Source organism: Tenrec ecaudatus, chromosome 4 (assembly GCF_050624435.1).
Source record: "Tenrec ecaudatus isolate mTenEca1 chromosome 4, mTenEca1.hap1, whole genome shotgun sequence".
Classification (NCBI taxonomy): Eukaryota; Metazoa; Chordata; class Mammalia; order Afrosoricida; family Tenrecidae; genus Tenrec; species Tenrec ecaudatus.
In genome coordinates this window covers 73,974,365-73,990,893 of record NC_134533.1, presented here as the reverse complement: position 1 = coordinate 73,990,893, position 16,529 = coordinate 73,974,365, and the positions used below count along the sequence as shown (strand labels likewise).

The 16,529-nt window shown below is 43.8% G+C and overlaps 1 protein-coding gene across 1 annotated transcript in view; it reads right to left on the bottom strand.

Annotated features, from left to right (window-relative positions):
• Positions 1–3,585: 3,585 nt before the first annotated feature.
• The window catches only part of ACER3 (alkaline ceramidase 3), a 130,029-nt gene continuing 117,085 nt past the window's right edge, over positions 3,586–16,529 (bottom strand). The window contains exons 8-11 of the mRNA XM_075546323.1: positions 16,093–16,194; positions 13,173–13,277; positions 9,900–9,945; positions 3,586–9,265 (exon numbers count right to left, since the gene is read on the bottom strand). Coding sequence (XP_075402438.1) covers positions 9,212–9,265; positions 9,900–9,945; positions 13,173–13,277; positions 16,093–16,194 — 307 coding nt within the window. The 3' untranslated portion in view covers positions 3,586–9,211. The remainder of the gene's footprint in view (positions 9,266–9,899; positions 9,946–13,172; positions 13,278–16,092; positions 16,195–16,529) is intronic.

Sequence of the window (16,529 nt, the reverse complement as noted above, 5' to 3'; positions counted from 1 at the left end):
AGGAGTGAGCCCTGCCCATCATTTTCCTTGCTCTCTGACCCTAGTGAGGTTGGGTCGCAGGTGATGTTGATCCCGATATCCAGATTTACCTTCCGCAGATGCCAGAGGAACGTCCCGCAGATGCCAGAGGCAGGTGTGCAGTGTATGGGGAGCAGGTTCCCAGGTCGCGGATCAGAACTCAGGACTTGGGGCAGTGTCCCGGCTCGCGGAAAGTCGCCAGGTGCACTCGGAACCGCTACCTACAGGCGCTCTTTGCGTGGAATTGTGTGTGAGGCGCACGCACAGAACCAGGCTATGTGCTCAGGAAGAGGCAGGCGGGCATCATGCCAGAGCTGCTCAGGGCACAGCCTTCCCTAACCCTGATGATTCCAGCAGTTGGACATCAGGGAAGGGGTAACTGAGTCACGCCCAAAGCAGAAGCCATGCTGGTGGAGTCAGTAGAACTGCCTAGAGGGTTCCCAAGGCAGCACATCTCTCCCCACCTTCTAAAATAATTAAGTTTATTTTTACGAAAATATCATTTTATTGGGGGCTCTTACAACTCTTATTAGATAGAATCCATCCTTCGGTTGTATCAGGCATATTTGTGTGTTTTGTCATCAATCTTTTCTAGACATTTACTTTCTATTGAAGGCTATACATCTTTAGGGAGGCCGGCTGCCACATCTTCCTCCTGGGGTGGCTGGTCCGTTAGTAGGTTAGAAGCCAGCGCTAAACCACTGTGCCACTAGAGCTCCTTTGGGGTCACGCAGCAGGCCCATAACTTCCATGGTTTTGACCCTTGCCTGTAAAAAGGAGGTTATCTGCTTGCCTGTCATGGAGACAGGACGCTGCCAGAGTTCAGTATTCACACCGACTAGAGCATATGGAGGGAGTCCTCCTGGTGATGTAGTGGTTACGTGTTGGGCTGCTAACCTCAAGGTCAGTCTTTTGAAACCACCAGCCCATCTGCGGGAGAAGGATGGACCTTTCTACTCCCATAGAGATACAGTCTCAGAAACTCAGTGGAGCAGCTCTACCCTGCCCTATAGGCCACTATGAGCTGCCAACCACTTGATGGCAGTGAGTTTGGTTAAGTTTTTAATTTTTTTTATTTGGATACAGTGTTTCTCCTTACCCAGCCTGAGAGTTCTTACTTTCTTCTCTATGACAACAGAGAAAAGCCCATTGCTGTCCAGCTGGTCCTGACCCACCGGGATCCAACGGGGTAGAATAGAGTTGGCTTGTGGGGCTTTGAAGCTGTGATCTTGACCGAAGCCCAATGCTACATCTTTCTCCTGCAGTGGCTGGTGGGTTCCTAATGCTTTGGCTAGCAACTGCATGTGACAGCCAGGCTCCAATCTCCTATAACTTCCTGTCTCCTCCCAATAAAAAACCGTACAAACCCATTGCCATAGAGTCAATTGCGACTCAGAGTGATCCTATGCAGGCTCTCCTAGACCGAGATCTTTACGGAAACATACAGCCTCACTTGTCTCCATCGAGCGGCTGGTGGCCTTGACCCACTGACCGGAACACCTAACTCATAGTGTCACACATGGCAGCTGCTTCTTACAAACCCCAAACTCAAACTACTTGCCAGTGAGCTGGTTCTGGCTCATAGCAAGCCTCTAGAGCAGGGCAGAACTTGCCCCATGGTATTGATCAGGCTGTGATCTTTGTGGATAAAGACTCACTTCTTTCTTCCAGGAACAGCTGGTAGGTTCCAACACCGCCCTCCCTTTGGGTGAGCAGCCGAAACTGTGCCTACCCACTATGCCAGCGTTACCTGCTCACCATATCCAACCACCCACTCACTGCCCTCAGGTCGGTCCCTGGGCCTAGTGAGCCTGTGGGGCAGTGCAGGACGCCCCTGTGTGTTTCCAGGAGAGTCACTCCCGACAGGAGTACAGAGCCCTGCCCTTCGGCACAGTCGTTGGTGGTTTCAAACTGCTCAACATTGACTCGATGGCAGTGAGTTTGTTTGGTTTTCAGTTACCTAAAGGGTCCCTGGTGGTGCAACAGTGGTTACATGCTGGGCTGCCCTTTAAAGCTCCGGCCTGTCCGCAGGAGGAAGATGAGGCTTTCTATTTCCATCAAGTGACATCTCTGAAACCCACGGGGTAGTTTTACCCTAGCCTACGGGGCTGCTATGAATCCCAGTGGACTCAATGGCAGCACGTTTGGCTTGTTCGGTTACCCTGATGTTCAGCTTCAGCACCTCTCTCCTCCTCCCTTTATCCCTGGTGCTTCTCCCCAATACAACTCACTCTCGCACACTCACTCGCTGCAAGTCGATTCTGACTCATAGCAACCCCATAGAACAAGGTAGAACTGCCCCGTGGATTTCTGAGACTGTAACTCTTTACAGAAGAGGCCTCATTTTTCTCCTGAGAAGCAGTTGGTGGTTTAGAACAGCTGACCTTGTGGTTAGCAGCCCAACACATAGCCCACTATGCTACTGGGGCTCCCCAAATAGGACTAGACCATTAAAAAAATTCCTAGACACTGGCTTGTGCCATGATAGTGGAGAAGCGAACTTGCTTTCCTTTCTGCGGTCTTCTGACCTCCTATCACCCTGGCATTCTCAATCCTCATGGGCAGCACAGAAAGCCCTGCTTTCTCCAAAGGAAACCTTAGGGATCGAGCCCTATTTGAGACCAGGCCACCCACCCTCCTGCTTCTTCTCACTGGGGTAGGCTCATTCTGTATTCCAGCCCGTCTGAAAGCAAGGGAGGCAGGCACAGAGGTGGGAGCAGAAAAGACCACTAAATGATGGATGCCTACATGTAGGCTGACAAGGGGACAATGTGGCACCGTGACTTCTGAAAGGTGTCTACTGTTCAGAGGGATGCTTAAAAGCAACCCTTTTCAGCCCTGATTTTCACAAAACACAGTCCAAACTGCTTTGCAAATTCACTTTTCTGGGCTTAACTGTGGCAAGCAGTCCCTCCGGGCACAAAGGTTGGATGAGTTGAAAAATCTGCCATATGGTCAACATCGACTGGGAGAGTGCTGCGGGCTTGTTGAAAGGGTGTCACCAGGGCAGCTGAAGAGCAGAGCAGGTGAGCTGGAGGATGCTTTAAACCTTGTCCGTGGCAGCTTGGTCACTGCCAAAGATGGAAAGCATCCTCGTATGTGCCTTCCGCACCTAATGTTCCTCAATCTGAACATTTTTGTGACATGAAGCTGGAAGGTCCGTGTGTTTACTCCAGAGCTCTTGAAGGCAAGAGAATGCTGGGTATTAATAGATCATAAACGCTAAACTGAAGCGTTTGCTTCCATGCCGTAGTGTACCGAGGTTTGGAGTAGAAAGGTACAGCCTCTGGGGAACACAAAAGGCCCAGCGCAATGACCGGGATCACCGGTGGTCCACACTGCTCCCGTTAGCAAACTGGGGAAAGGCATATCCTCTGAGATGCACCCCTACCAAGGCACCTATCTTGGCCTGATGAGCACAGGCGAAATTCTGTTCACCTCCCTTCCCCAAGTGGGTGCATGTGTGCAGTGAGCAAGCTGCGTGAGCAGACATGGAGGCCCTGCAATCAATCATGTCAGTGTAGACAACTAGTAACTGGAAGCCAGGGCTACAACACTACAGAAGACTTAGTCAAAACAGTATCATTTAATACCTTCCATTATACAGAGGTAAGTAATTAATGTGGAAATATAGCCCAGCTTATAGCACATTCAATAGAATACATTATTCTACAATTTTCAAGAAAAAATATTGGCAAATCAAATGGGGAAAGACAAATAAGCAGGCTGGGGATCCCCGAAGGCAAGGCATTGCTTGTAAAGATCCAGTAAATCTATGTGTTTAGTAAATAATTGCTAGTGCATACTCATCGGCAACAAATATAAAACCAGGAGACATTATATTTAGCTTGGATGCTGTACCTGGTGGTCACAACAATAAATGACTCACAAATATTAAAAGTATGGAAATGCTGGACAGAAAACAGTATCTGATTGGTACATTACATGGGAATTTATAACAAGTTTCTCAAAATAGATTCACTTAGTCATTGGTATAAAATAATGCAGTTTGAAAAAAAGAGCCAAAAAGAAACCAGAGTTAATAAAAAAGTTACTTCCATAGTTTTTTAGCTCCTTGAGAAACCACATGGCACACTGACACGGCATAAGAAAAACTGGTCACAAGCACATATGAGATCTCAACGTTGGGGACTTGCACTCAAGAGCCACATGCAGTCAGCCTTTGCACTTTATATGATGGGCAGAATCCCCTTTGCTAGGAAAATGAGATCACTGGCCTTGCTCAGTCTTTCTCTCAAGAGTTGAGGCACTTTGCACTGTCATAGTTGTCAAGAGTTGAGGTGCCACTGTCATAAAACTGGTGTGGAAAATAATGCTATCATATAAATATGCAAACGCAAATTCTATGACTACATTCAACAAAAAAAAAATCTAAACTCAGTGGTTCTCAACCTGTGGGTCGCGACACCTTTGGGGGCGGGGGGAGGCCGAACGATCCATAACAGAAGCAAAATGGCAGTGATGAAGTAGCTACGACAATGATTTCATGGTTGGGGAGGTGTCACCACAACATGAGGAACTGTATGAAAGGGTGGCGGCATTCTGAAGGTGGAGACCCACTGTATGGATGTGCTAGCTCCATCCTGGCAAATGCACCCTGAAATCACTGCAGGGGCACCCTTCTGCTGAGGCCCAGAGCAAAGCAGGGAGGCAAGCTGAGAGTGGAGTAAATACCACTTATGGTGTCAGTCTGCTCGGCTCCCTTCTTCTTCAACAATCCTTTCAATGCGGAGCATGCTTCCCTCACAGCCTTATGTGGCCCGTGGGCCAGTTTGCCAACCCGTCCTAGAGCCATTTTACACCACGCGTTTACCATTTTCCTGTAGGTGCAGATGGGCTCAGAACAAGGATTTTCAGGAAGTCCTAGTTATATGCTTCCAGATTTTTAAAGTAAAACGTGCTTGCCCGCAAACCCAAGTTGATCATGAAAATGATATGCTTTGCAGCTCTGGCATGGCCAGAAAAGCTGGAGAAACTTTGTGGTAGTTTTATGAATATTTACATCATAACAACTCAATTCAGTTCAAGTACCAATGTTGTGCTCTTCACAGCAAGTCGCAGGCATTGCTAGTGAGGGTTACAAAGGAACTGCAACCCAGCACAGCCAGCTGCTGAGCGAAGCAGAGTCGGACCCTTTAGGTCATTTGCAAGTGTGCAATGGAATTTCTTGAGCTAGGTTCTCAGGTTTTCTAGTATGAAAGAAGTATTCTTGTGATGAATTATTTCTACACGCACTGCAGATCAAAAAAGCCTCGCTGGCTGGTGATGAAAGGCAGCCTTGTGATTGAAACTGCTGAGTCAAGTACCGCCCAGCTTTCACAGCAGGTGTCCTGCAGCCCCCACTGGCCCTCCTCACCGTGGCGTGGCGTGCCTGTCAGAGAAAGTGCCACGGCTTCACAAAGACTCTCACCCCTTAAACTTTCTACTTACTCTCAACCATTACCAGTTTCAGAACTCCAGGCCAAAGTTTCGACCACAGACAAAACACTACCGACGGGACAAATTCCGAGCGAGGCAGTGCCCTTATCTGGGCATGGCCACAGGCTCTCTGCACAGGCAGCACCGGCAGTGGGACTTCCAGACACAAGGAAAGGATGTCCTTATTCCTAAAGGCAGCACACCTGCTAAAAAGCCTGCACCACCCTTTTCCAGACAGATGTGTCCTGATGACCCCTTCTCTCCACCCCTTATCGCTCCTTCCACAAGGGTGTAACTACTTCTGGCAGAATTTTAGTGGCTATTGTCAACATTTTTGAAAAATAAAGATTATTCTGTGGCATCGTTAGGATGCAAAATGTAGGGCAGAGGCAGATCTGCACATTGCTAGTGTGGCAAACTCTAATGCAAACTGTATCTCTGACACCCCTTTCATGTAAACTCATACTCAGTAGCCTAGCATACACCACAGGGTCAAAAACTGTCTTTTGTCAAGTAAATAAGGAGTTGGGGTGGGGGCAGAAAACTCAAACTTCTCAATGACTCCCCACTCCAAGACACAATCATGAAGAACGTAACTGTATACTTTGAGGTACACTGGCTGAACGCTGACGGGTGCTGACATTTTATGCCTAGACAGTGAAAGATTTTCTTGTGTTGTGTACCTGGAGTTTTTGATCTTTCAATTTTGACACATGCCTCCTGTCTTTGGTATAGGCAACCTCAGTGTAAGACAAGCCCAGATGAGTCATCCAGGAAATTTAGCACTATGACTAAACCCTACTACCTGATCCATTTCTGCTAAGTCAAATGCCACCGTGTGGGGTCCTCAATTCGAAAGGACTGTTTCTCTGGCTAATCATCAATTGGTGTGACCTCACAGCATAAAAGCGATCCCTTCGGGTGGTGGATGGTTCAGGAGAGCACCAAGTCAAGGAGGGATCAAGCAGACGAACTCAACCACCCTCCACCTACTTTTCCTGCAAAGACAAAGTGCTCTGAACTTTCCAGAATGGAAATGGTTTCCACAGGGGCCAGCACATCCTCTGAGGGTGCTCGTATTTTCTAACACCGTTTACATCCGGTGACCTGTAAACAAGCCATGATTTGCTCAGCAAGAGGCTTTTTGTACACTCTAGGTAGTTTCCCAAGAAACAAAGGGATGGGGGCAGGAGTGTTCGACCCTTTCATGCCCACCCAGCACCTGAGAGCAACGTGGGGCAGCCACTATGATAAGACAGATTAGCCATAGCCGGATCAGCAGTGAGTCCCTAATCCCTGACAGTCTGCAGTGTGCTACTTAGGGTGCTAAAGGCAAGACCTGCCAGAGGCACAGCTGAGTTGGAATTTAAAGGCCCAGACTTCAATCTTGGCTTTCTGCACAACACTGCTAAAAATGTTGCAGGATGCCGAGCTCTGGGGCTACTTTCACAACAGAGCCAGGCTTTGAAGAACTGGTCCAGGCATGACAAGAGACCAGGTGCAGATGCCTTTCCAGGAAGGTGCTGGTTAACAAAAGTGGTCTGCATTGGGCCAGAACTCCTCGGGTGACCTGGGGTAAATGCAGCACCAGGTGGGCTCCCTGTATGTCCCACCTGCAGTGCCACGAAGGATGTGGCTTTGTTTCAATATGTAGACTCCTTGTATGCGGAAGTGCATTTGTGTGACATGGCCGGCCAGGGAACAGTGTGAAACTGACTCTAGAAAACGAACCATAGCCGGCAGCCTGTCCCACTGTGGGTGGAGTGCAGCCAGATGTCAGGCTCTGCTGGCAAGAGAGAGTCCCTGGGTGGTGTGCGGGAACACTTCAGGTTCAGAGTCTCCTAGGCCACAGAGCTCCACAGCCAGTTCCCTTGGCTTTATTTTGGCCAGTGTTTTTCTGACGATCATCAAGTGGGGGGCAGAGCACTAGCACACAGCGCTGCAGCAGAGGAGGACTAAAGCTTGGGTCAATAGGTAAAGTAAAACGTCAAAATTTATTTTTGGTTTAACAGGGGCCAGACTAAATAACTGAATGTTGGGGCTTAAGAAAAACAGGATGTTTCTTTTGAAGCTGTAGCTCCGTGGGGCACTGTCAGTGCCAGGTGGCGCAGTGGTACTGCTGTGACCCAAAAGGTCAGCGTTTGGGAGTGGGTGGCGGGGAGAGGTGTGTCAGGCTGCTGCTGTCCTAGAAACCCAGAGGAGCGGTTCTCCTCTGTCCTACCGGGTTGCTCTAGAGTCGGAATCGCCTTGATGGCGGTGGGTTTGGGGTTGGGTCTGGTGTTGAGAACTGGCCAAGTGCTTGGCTACTTGCTGAACGTCTGGCAGTTCGCATCCACCCCAGAGTGCTTTGGGAGAAATGTCAGGCAGTCTTCTGGAAGATCACAGCCATGGACAACCTGATGAGGCACAGTTCTACTCTGAAAAGTGCAACTGCTCAGGGGCAGCCTTGAGTAACTGACTCAGCACAACTGGTGAAGGCGCATCTGGATCACGGGCCTCGAGCAGAAAGCAGGAGACAGTCACGGAATTGCTAAATGGTGCAGGCTACAGTTAAGGTGATTTAGGTATGAGCAGTGGAGTCAAATCAGGTTTTCTCTCAGGCAGGTGTCACATTTGTGAAAAGTAATTCCATTTACTATACTCTTGAACTTACATTACAAATAGCTTCTTTAAAATGAGATTATACTGCCTTTTCTTGGCACTTTAATTTTGAGGCATTCTGCAAGTTACAAGTTATGGAAAACTGTTCCCAGCTCATCTCTTATTTCTTTCAAAAAATGAAAGGAATTAGCAATTATGTAGACAGGATCCTGATCATTTTATCTCTAGTGATCCTGATCACCTTTCCTGGGCACGACCCTGGTCTCTGCGACCCAAAAACATGTTGCAAAAGGCATCACGTCAGAGCAGACCAATATTCACAGATAACTTTAAATAAGCTATGCTGGGTGAGCGCAGGATCGCAAGCTAGTCATGTTTGCCTAGCCATAAAAACCGTGACATCCACACCACTCTCATTGGCTCCAAGTGCAACAGGCTCCTGCAGATCTTCCGAAAGGCTCCAGGACAAACACTATGCTGATGAGCTTGGCCACACAAACCTCAGAGTCTTCTGGGCATCCCCGGAGGGGAGCGCACAGCCCTCAGTGCCAGGTCTGGGCTGGCTCATGAGAGACACTTTGACTCTCACAGAGGCAGACAGAGAAACACTACTGGAACCCCACCGATTTTCACCTTGGAAAGCCACCTGTGAGGTTAATGACAAAAATATCATTTGAGGCTGACACAGGGAAGTGCTGGCTCAAAGTTGACCATCTGGAGATGGGGTTCGCCAGTCCTTAGCTGACTGCTTTCATGACTTCATCAGACACATTGCAGATATTAGAGGAAAGGCATGAATCATAAAACAAAAAAGGTTACATTTCCTATGACCAAGAGGAACTGTTAATCTGTTAAGAAAAGCCCGCTTTTAAAAGAGAAGAATTTGCATTATGTACATAAACATCATATCTGTTTCTTTCTGAACATTTAGGGTAAGGAGATGGAGAAAGAAAGAGCTAGAGAAAGGAACGGAGCACTCAGGAGGCTCAACTCCGTCTTGGCATGGCTGGCAGCAGCCTCTGGGAAAGAGTCATTCGTTTGCTGGGATGGTCAGGGTCTCCTTCAACGCACGGATCTTTCAGAATTTCCTTATTCATTCTGTCAGGATGACGGCAGGCAGCTTTTTCATTTGTTTTCATGGCAGGATAATTCATCAGTGCTTCCTCAGAGGCTCAATTAGGATCACTGGCCAGATTCCCAGGAGAAACTGTTTGCAAACAATTTAGGACAAAAATGAGAGAAAGAAAATTGTCCATGTTACCCCTGAAAGAGACAGAGAGCCATGAGGCAGTGACCGTAGTGCTCAGCAGGTCTGCTAGTGCGTAATGGTGTTAGTTGCCTGCTCACAGCAAGTAGGTCAAAGAAAACCATCCATAACGCTTCCAGGTTTCTGCCAGAGCACAGAGACTTATTCATTCATTTTAATGTATGAAGCATTTACCCTGTCAAGTAAGGAGCTATGCACTAAACCTAATCCTTAAAACGACTCTACAATGTAGGTACTAACAGTGATTTTATTTTTAACTGAGCATAAGCATTTTATAATTGTGGTCAAATAGATATAACAAGACAGCTGCCATTTCAACCATTTCCACGTGCACAATTCAGCGACAACTGTGCTCACCGCACAACAGCTTTTTTTAGTGTTCAAGAAGCCGAGGCAAAAGACTGAACCACAAATAAATAGCAAGTAAGCAGAGTACTAAAAAGTCAATGCCTCTGGCTCCAGAGCCGAAGCTCACCCCACTACTTCCTTTCCTTTTCCTCCCATCGCCACCCCATCCTCCCAGCAGACCCTAGTTGTGTCCCCCTTCCCCTGCCCCCATAGGACGTGGATTTACCTTCACTTTTGGCCTGTATCTTAGGTAAAGTGTTCTTGTATATAAACTGAAAGAAAAGGAGGGTGGGGAAAAGTAGTTCAGACTCATTTCAATCTATGCAACCTGGCTTACTGGCACATTTAAGCACAGTGCCTATCTAAGAGGGCTTCAAAAAGTTCATAGAAAACTTCCATCATCTTTTAATTTTACTTTTTTTCCATGATTGAGTTGAAGTCCCTTAATATCCAAAGAAAAGGAAACACTGGTACAGCTTCGGTTCATTCTACAAACAATTCTTACCCCAGCAGTGTTCATGTAGAACACTTGCCAGGATGCTAAGGAAGACACACAAACAGGCAACTCAAAGACTGAGACTTCAAGACCTTCCATTAACCCCTGAGATCATCCTTATCATGAGAAGCAGTTCATCTTTGAGGATATATGAGAGTAAGGCTTAAAATAGTCATCTTCTAATACTCTGGAAATGACAATCAGCGACACAGGACTATAGTACAGGTATGAGATTACCAGGAAATAACAGAAAGTCCCTTTCACTGTATTCTTGAAAATGACTCACCTCAGAAGATGTGCTCAGATTCTGAAATCAGCGCAGACAGCAAAAGTAGAGTTAAATCTATCCTTGAAAAATTCAACCCAAGTGCCCATAAAACAGCACATGCATAGTTTTATATGGACAATGTAAATGTATTTCGATATGTACAATATATCACAAAGATATATAAAAATATGCATGTATTTTAAATAAGAGAAAGTAGAGGAGCACTCATTGCTGCCCTGTATAAGTTAATGAGGCTGTGACACTACTGCATGGTACCCACAACTGGAACTGTAATGAGATCATCAAGTATTATTTAATTTGGAAAGAATGCTTACTTTAAAATACAACAGGTTTCCAGACGCTACTTTCTCAAGTGAATTTACCATATTTTTTCCTCTCCACTAAAGAGTCCTGCCCTGAGGCAGGGAAGACTTGGATTCCACTCCTGCCTGCAACATCCACCGCTCTCAAACTGCTAAGCTATATCCCAACTGGGCAGCTTTGGCAGAGGTTTTACTCTTGAATTATCTTATTAGGTGGATATTATTATTTCTATTTCGCGTGTGACAAAGGGTCTCAGAAGTTCCACTATTTCACTCAAGGAGACAGAGCTGGTGAATGCTAGAGGCAGGGTTTGAATTCAGGTCATCTGATGTTTGGCCAATACATTAAACTTCATTGCCTTGAAATCTAACTGGTTTCAACAAGTCACTTATGTTTGGCTCCAGTTTTCTTGATCACCAAATGAAGTTGTACCAGAAGACAAATTTCTAAGGTCTCACAGTTCCTTTTTGGATACTGTCTTAGGCTGGGTTCTCTAGAGAAGCAAAACCAGTGAGCTTAGACAGACACACACACACACACACACACACACACACGGGCTTCAAATTTGAGGTTTGCATTATAGTTCTTTTTGTCATTTGTCAGTTTCCCCCACGCCTTTCCTCCCATATCCCATCTCTTTAAATTAAATTGGTAATTTCCAATATGCGATGGGCTGAAAATTCATATAATCAATGTACTAATAAGTTACAAAGAGTAAGAGAGCTTCCACAATGAACCACCTCGAACTCTTCATACATGAATTCCACCCCTACACGAATATACACCTCTCAGATGATAAACTTTACGTAATTCAGGATACTTGAGTAAGCTGATTTACAAGTAGGTGAGATGTTTTAAAAACGTCACCTGAGGAAGTATTCATACTGCTTCAAGGAGAAACTTTCTGCTTCTTTTTATATAGATCTTAGATCTCAGTTCTTGAGAAGTCAGGGGAAATTTTGAGATTAAAAATTTTGAGATATAAGATTCCTGGTCCACTGCCAAAGAGACACCATGCACACATTCATCACATCATTTAACACTTATTACTAAACACTTGTAATGTGCTAGGCAGAATTCTAATTATTTGGGAGGGTATTAGTGAATAAGGCAAAGTCCTTGCTTTTGAAGAACCTATTTTTTAAGTTAAGGGGTGTAAACAAGTAAACAAATACATAAAAAAACAAACCAAATTAAATCTACTACGGTCAAGTAGATTCCAGCTCACAGGGATCTAATAGCTAATAGGAAAGGATAGAACTGCGCCATCGTGTGTCCAAGTCTGTAATCCTTACGGGAGCAGATAGCCACATCTTGCTCCTGTGGAATGGCTGGTAGGTTCGAACCATTGATGTTTTGGTTAGCTGCTGAATGCTTTAGCTACTGAGGCACCAAACCCATTCACTGCCCTTGAGTTGATTCTGCCTCACAGCAAACCGGGAGGATAGAATAGGGCTTCCCACAGGGTAGTGGTTCTCAATCTGTGGGTTGTGACCCCTTTGGGGGTTGAATGACCCTTTCACAGGGCTTGCCTAAGACCAGTGGAAAACATAAATATTTCTCAAAATATAATTACATATTGTTTTGTGATTAATCACTGTGCTTTAATCATGTTTAATTATGTTCAATTTGTAACAGTGACAATATATCTTGCATATCAGATATTTACATTATGATTCATAACCACTGCCATAGGGTTTCCAAGGCTGTACATTTTCATGGAAGCAGAGTTACATCCTTCTCCCATGGAGTGACTGGTGGATTCAAACTGCCCTCCTTCCAGTTGCGGGATGAATGCTTTCAAATACCATGGTGTCTTAAAAGACATAACTGCTTATAAATGGAAGATTCCTAGTAGCATAGTGCTTAAAGTGCTTGGCTGCTACATAAAAGGTCAGTCGTTTGAACCCACTGACTTCTATAAAGATTATAGTCCTGTGTTCTACTCAGCATTTAGGGTTGCTCTGAGTTGGAACTAACTGACAGTGTGTGGGTTATACGTTTTTTGATGAAAATAAAGCATAATAGAGAGAGAGGAAAAAGTGGTATGGGGGCTGTTATTTGAATGAGGTTATCAGAGAGGGCAGAAGCATGGGAAGAGAGGGGGCAGCTGACGTATTCAAGGAACGAGACAGTTTAAACTGCATGCTTCCCAGTGCCTTTTGCAGGCCATCTGGCTGCCTCCTCCCATTTTAAAAAAAACTGTCCTCTGGAAACAAAGATCCCCTGACCAACAAGGAACTGGAAACGTTTATATCCTACTTGCACTAACATCCGAGGCTTTTATCTTGTCTTCATGAGCTGCCTATGGGAATACTCTGTTTAGCTCTTTTATGGCATCATTTCTTATACCATCCTATTAGAAGAACAAAGCAAGATCTACGACTATTAAGAAAGTTTCCAGTCCCCACCTGAAAAGGATGTGGAGATAAGAGGCAAGACCAGTAAAAATATGCCACCCTGCGTGCATCTGTGTGGTAGCACCTATGATGGGTGACATCTTCTTTCGAACATTCCTGTGTGGAGAAGGAAAACAAAGCAAACAAAATGTCATGCTATTTATGTATATATATAGTAAATATATATTAACTTAATTAGCTAACTGTGGTAGTTACACAGCAATTACTTAATTTTCTGAAGTAGGCATAAGAAAACTACAGTCTACTGTATTGTTTTCTAACATGTATCCTGTTAGGATTCTTAGCAGATATTTCGTGAAGAAGGCACTCTGACCAAATAAGTGTGAGAAAAGTATAATGTCTATTCCCCTCTTGGAGAGGCAATAATAAAGCATATTAACAGACTAAAGATTTGAAAAGTCATTCTATATATAAAATAGTTACTCTTAATGTTCTTTGGTAATGTACTAGTCCATGAACTTTTCTTCTAGATATATATATATATGCCTCTTGTATTCTCTCGATATAACCATGATCATAACACACCACCACATAGTCTATAAAGCTCTTCTATAATCTACTTTTTCACTTCATAGTCTGATTCTTTGAAGAGGCTATATTATCAGTACTTTACAAATTAAGAACTTAAACTCCAGAGAGAGTAATTGAGTTGCCTAAGCATCTTGTTAGTGTTGGGCAAGTGACTAACATATTAATATCTTTATTTATTTGAGAAGAAAATCTAATGTGAAATAACAAATTATTTTTCCACATATCTTTAGGAGGCTTTAATTTTTTTAAATATCATGTCTAAGAATCTGTTTGTTTCTTAGACTAGATTTGATTAGTGATTCTCACCGAAGAATGATAAAAACCAGAGTAAAAACTCCCTTTTCACTGTCGCGGAGTCAATTCTGACTCATAGGACAGGAGAAAACTGCTCCTGTGGGTTTCCGAGACAATAGACGTTTATGGAAATAGAAAGCCTCATTTTCTCTCCTGGGGTGGCTGGTGGATTTGAACTACTGACCTTGTGGTTGGAAGCCAACGTGTAACCCAGTATGCCACCAAGGCTCGTTAAATCTTGGTTGTCTGAGTCAGTTTTATTACTTTTTTGTTCACTTTTACTTAACTTTTCATTGTGGGTAATTTCAAATGTGTTAAAATAGACTAATAATGTACTTTTTACTCAGCTTCAACTATTTCCCCCCACCAATTTCCAGCTAATTTTGTGTCATTTATACCCTTGTCCACTTTTTCCTTCCCACATTATTTTGAAGCAAAATCCAGATATTTTATTACATCTGTAAATATTTCAATATTACAGTCTACTTTAAATCAGGATATTTGTTTTCAAAGATATCAATAACACGTTTAGATACTATAGCTTTAACTGAGCTACAGTTTATTTTTAAAAAGCAAGACTACTAAAATCTGAGCAGTACAAGGCTAAGTACAAAATACTGCTACTAGGGTTTCCAGTTCACACATACACACAGCTTATTCCAAACAAATTATGTTTAAATACGTCTCTGTGAGTCACTGACAGCTGCAGACAGCCTCTCTCAGTAACACTGGGGCACCTTTAAGAAGAGTCAACCCAAACAGTGACTTCTGAGGGGAGCTGCTGGGCCAGTGAAATTCAAGGCAAAGAGGTTGGCTCAGTAGGTTATGGTGATTGTTTTTGGGGACTGCCAAGGGGTCATCTGGATAGGTTTTCTCAAACTACAGAGGGTGATCACAAGGGCTTATTATTAGGAAGAACTTTTACGAAAATGGAAAACTACATTAGTCAAAAAATGGCCAAGAAAGTTATGCTGAGGAATTTTTTTTTACATCAAGACATTGTACCGAGAATAACAAGAACTTTCCTATGAGAATTTCATTAAAAAACTACTCCTTAGTCCTATAGCTCTGATCTTATTGCTGCAGAATTTTTTTTTGTTCCTCAAATATGTCCAAGCTACTGCTTCAACACGGTTTCAATCGCAGAGCACAGAATTCTCTGAGGAAGGGTCAGAGATATGGAAAGTCTCCCTTTAGAATAGTCTAGACCTCGATGGAGGATATGTTGATAAATAACAGCTTCATATTTTGAAAAGTTTTGTTTAATAAAGGTCTGCACGTAGTAGACTTGCATAAGTTGTTAAGTAGCCATAGGCATTAAAATGTTTCCATTTTTAACATTATCAACACATTTCAAACACCTACAGAAGTAGAAAAGAGGATGTGCTACCATTGAAGGTGTGGCTCAATAATCTTCAAAAGCAATCACCTCATGATGGCTACATATCATTTTAGGTTCATATATGTTAGCGTCTGCCTCAGATTCCCTATTCCTTGAGCTTTGCTGACTGTCTCTCTGTGGCCTGTTCAACAGAGTCCTCTGATCTTTGGACTTAAGCAAAACTGACAGTTCACAGCCATTTTGAGTTGGACGCTGAGGCCATGAAAGACAAGTGGTAGAAAGATTTCGAACCTAAGTGTAGAATTAGACTCTTGTCAGTGCACAGCTGATAAGATGGTAAAAGGAACAATTATCTTTCTTAGCAAATAACATTAAAGTGAAAATTTACATGCATGTATTTCATTTATTATGTAATTAGAAGTGATTATTATGTATTCAGTAAAGCAGACCAGTCAGGTTTTAAAGACCTACTTAATATTTGATCAACTGTACCGTTCTGTTGAGAACTAGGGGAAAAAGAGCCTAGAAGAAAATAAAAATCCTACAGATGTTATGAAATATTTTCAAGTCTAAACTTTTAGTCATTTAAATAGGTATTCCCTGAATTTAACTTCATTTTTATCTATATATACCTTTTACATTTCAAGAATAGTAAAAATTAATTTCAAAGCACTAATAATTCTAATATGCTTTTGTATAATGTGCCTTCTGAAATATTTCTCAAGGAATGAGGTTATATCTTACCTTAGTGAATCACAAAAGATGTTATCTATGTTCCACAATAAGAATCCCAATAAAAATATACCCAAGGATGTATAACCAAGTCCTCTAAGCCATGGATAAACCCTGTCGAGGAGAAGCAAAATGAAATTTTGTCAAGTAGTATCATGATCAGAGCTTGAAGTCTCCGCTCTCTTGAGAAAAGGTTTCCATTAGTGTTGGAGCAAACCCAGCTATCCACTGCTCGAACATTTGCCTACCAGTCTTAGCTATGAAAAGGTACTGAGAATGAGCCAACGAGGCTTTGCTAAATGTCTTCAGGAAGGAACCTGAAAATGTGGCTACTTTCTCTTCCCATAGAAGAGGCAGGGGCAGTGGTGGAACAAAAGTAACTCTGATTGAGTCACCTGCTCTCCAGGAGGCGCAGTAAAAAAACAAGGACTACATACTGGTATATGCCG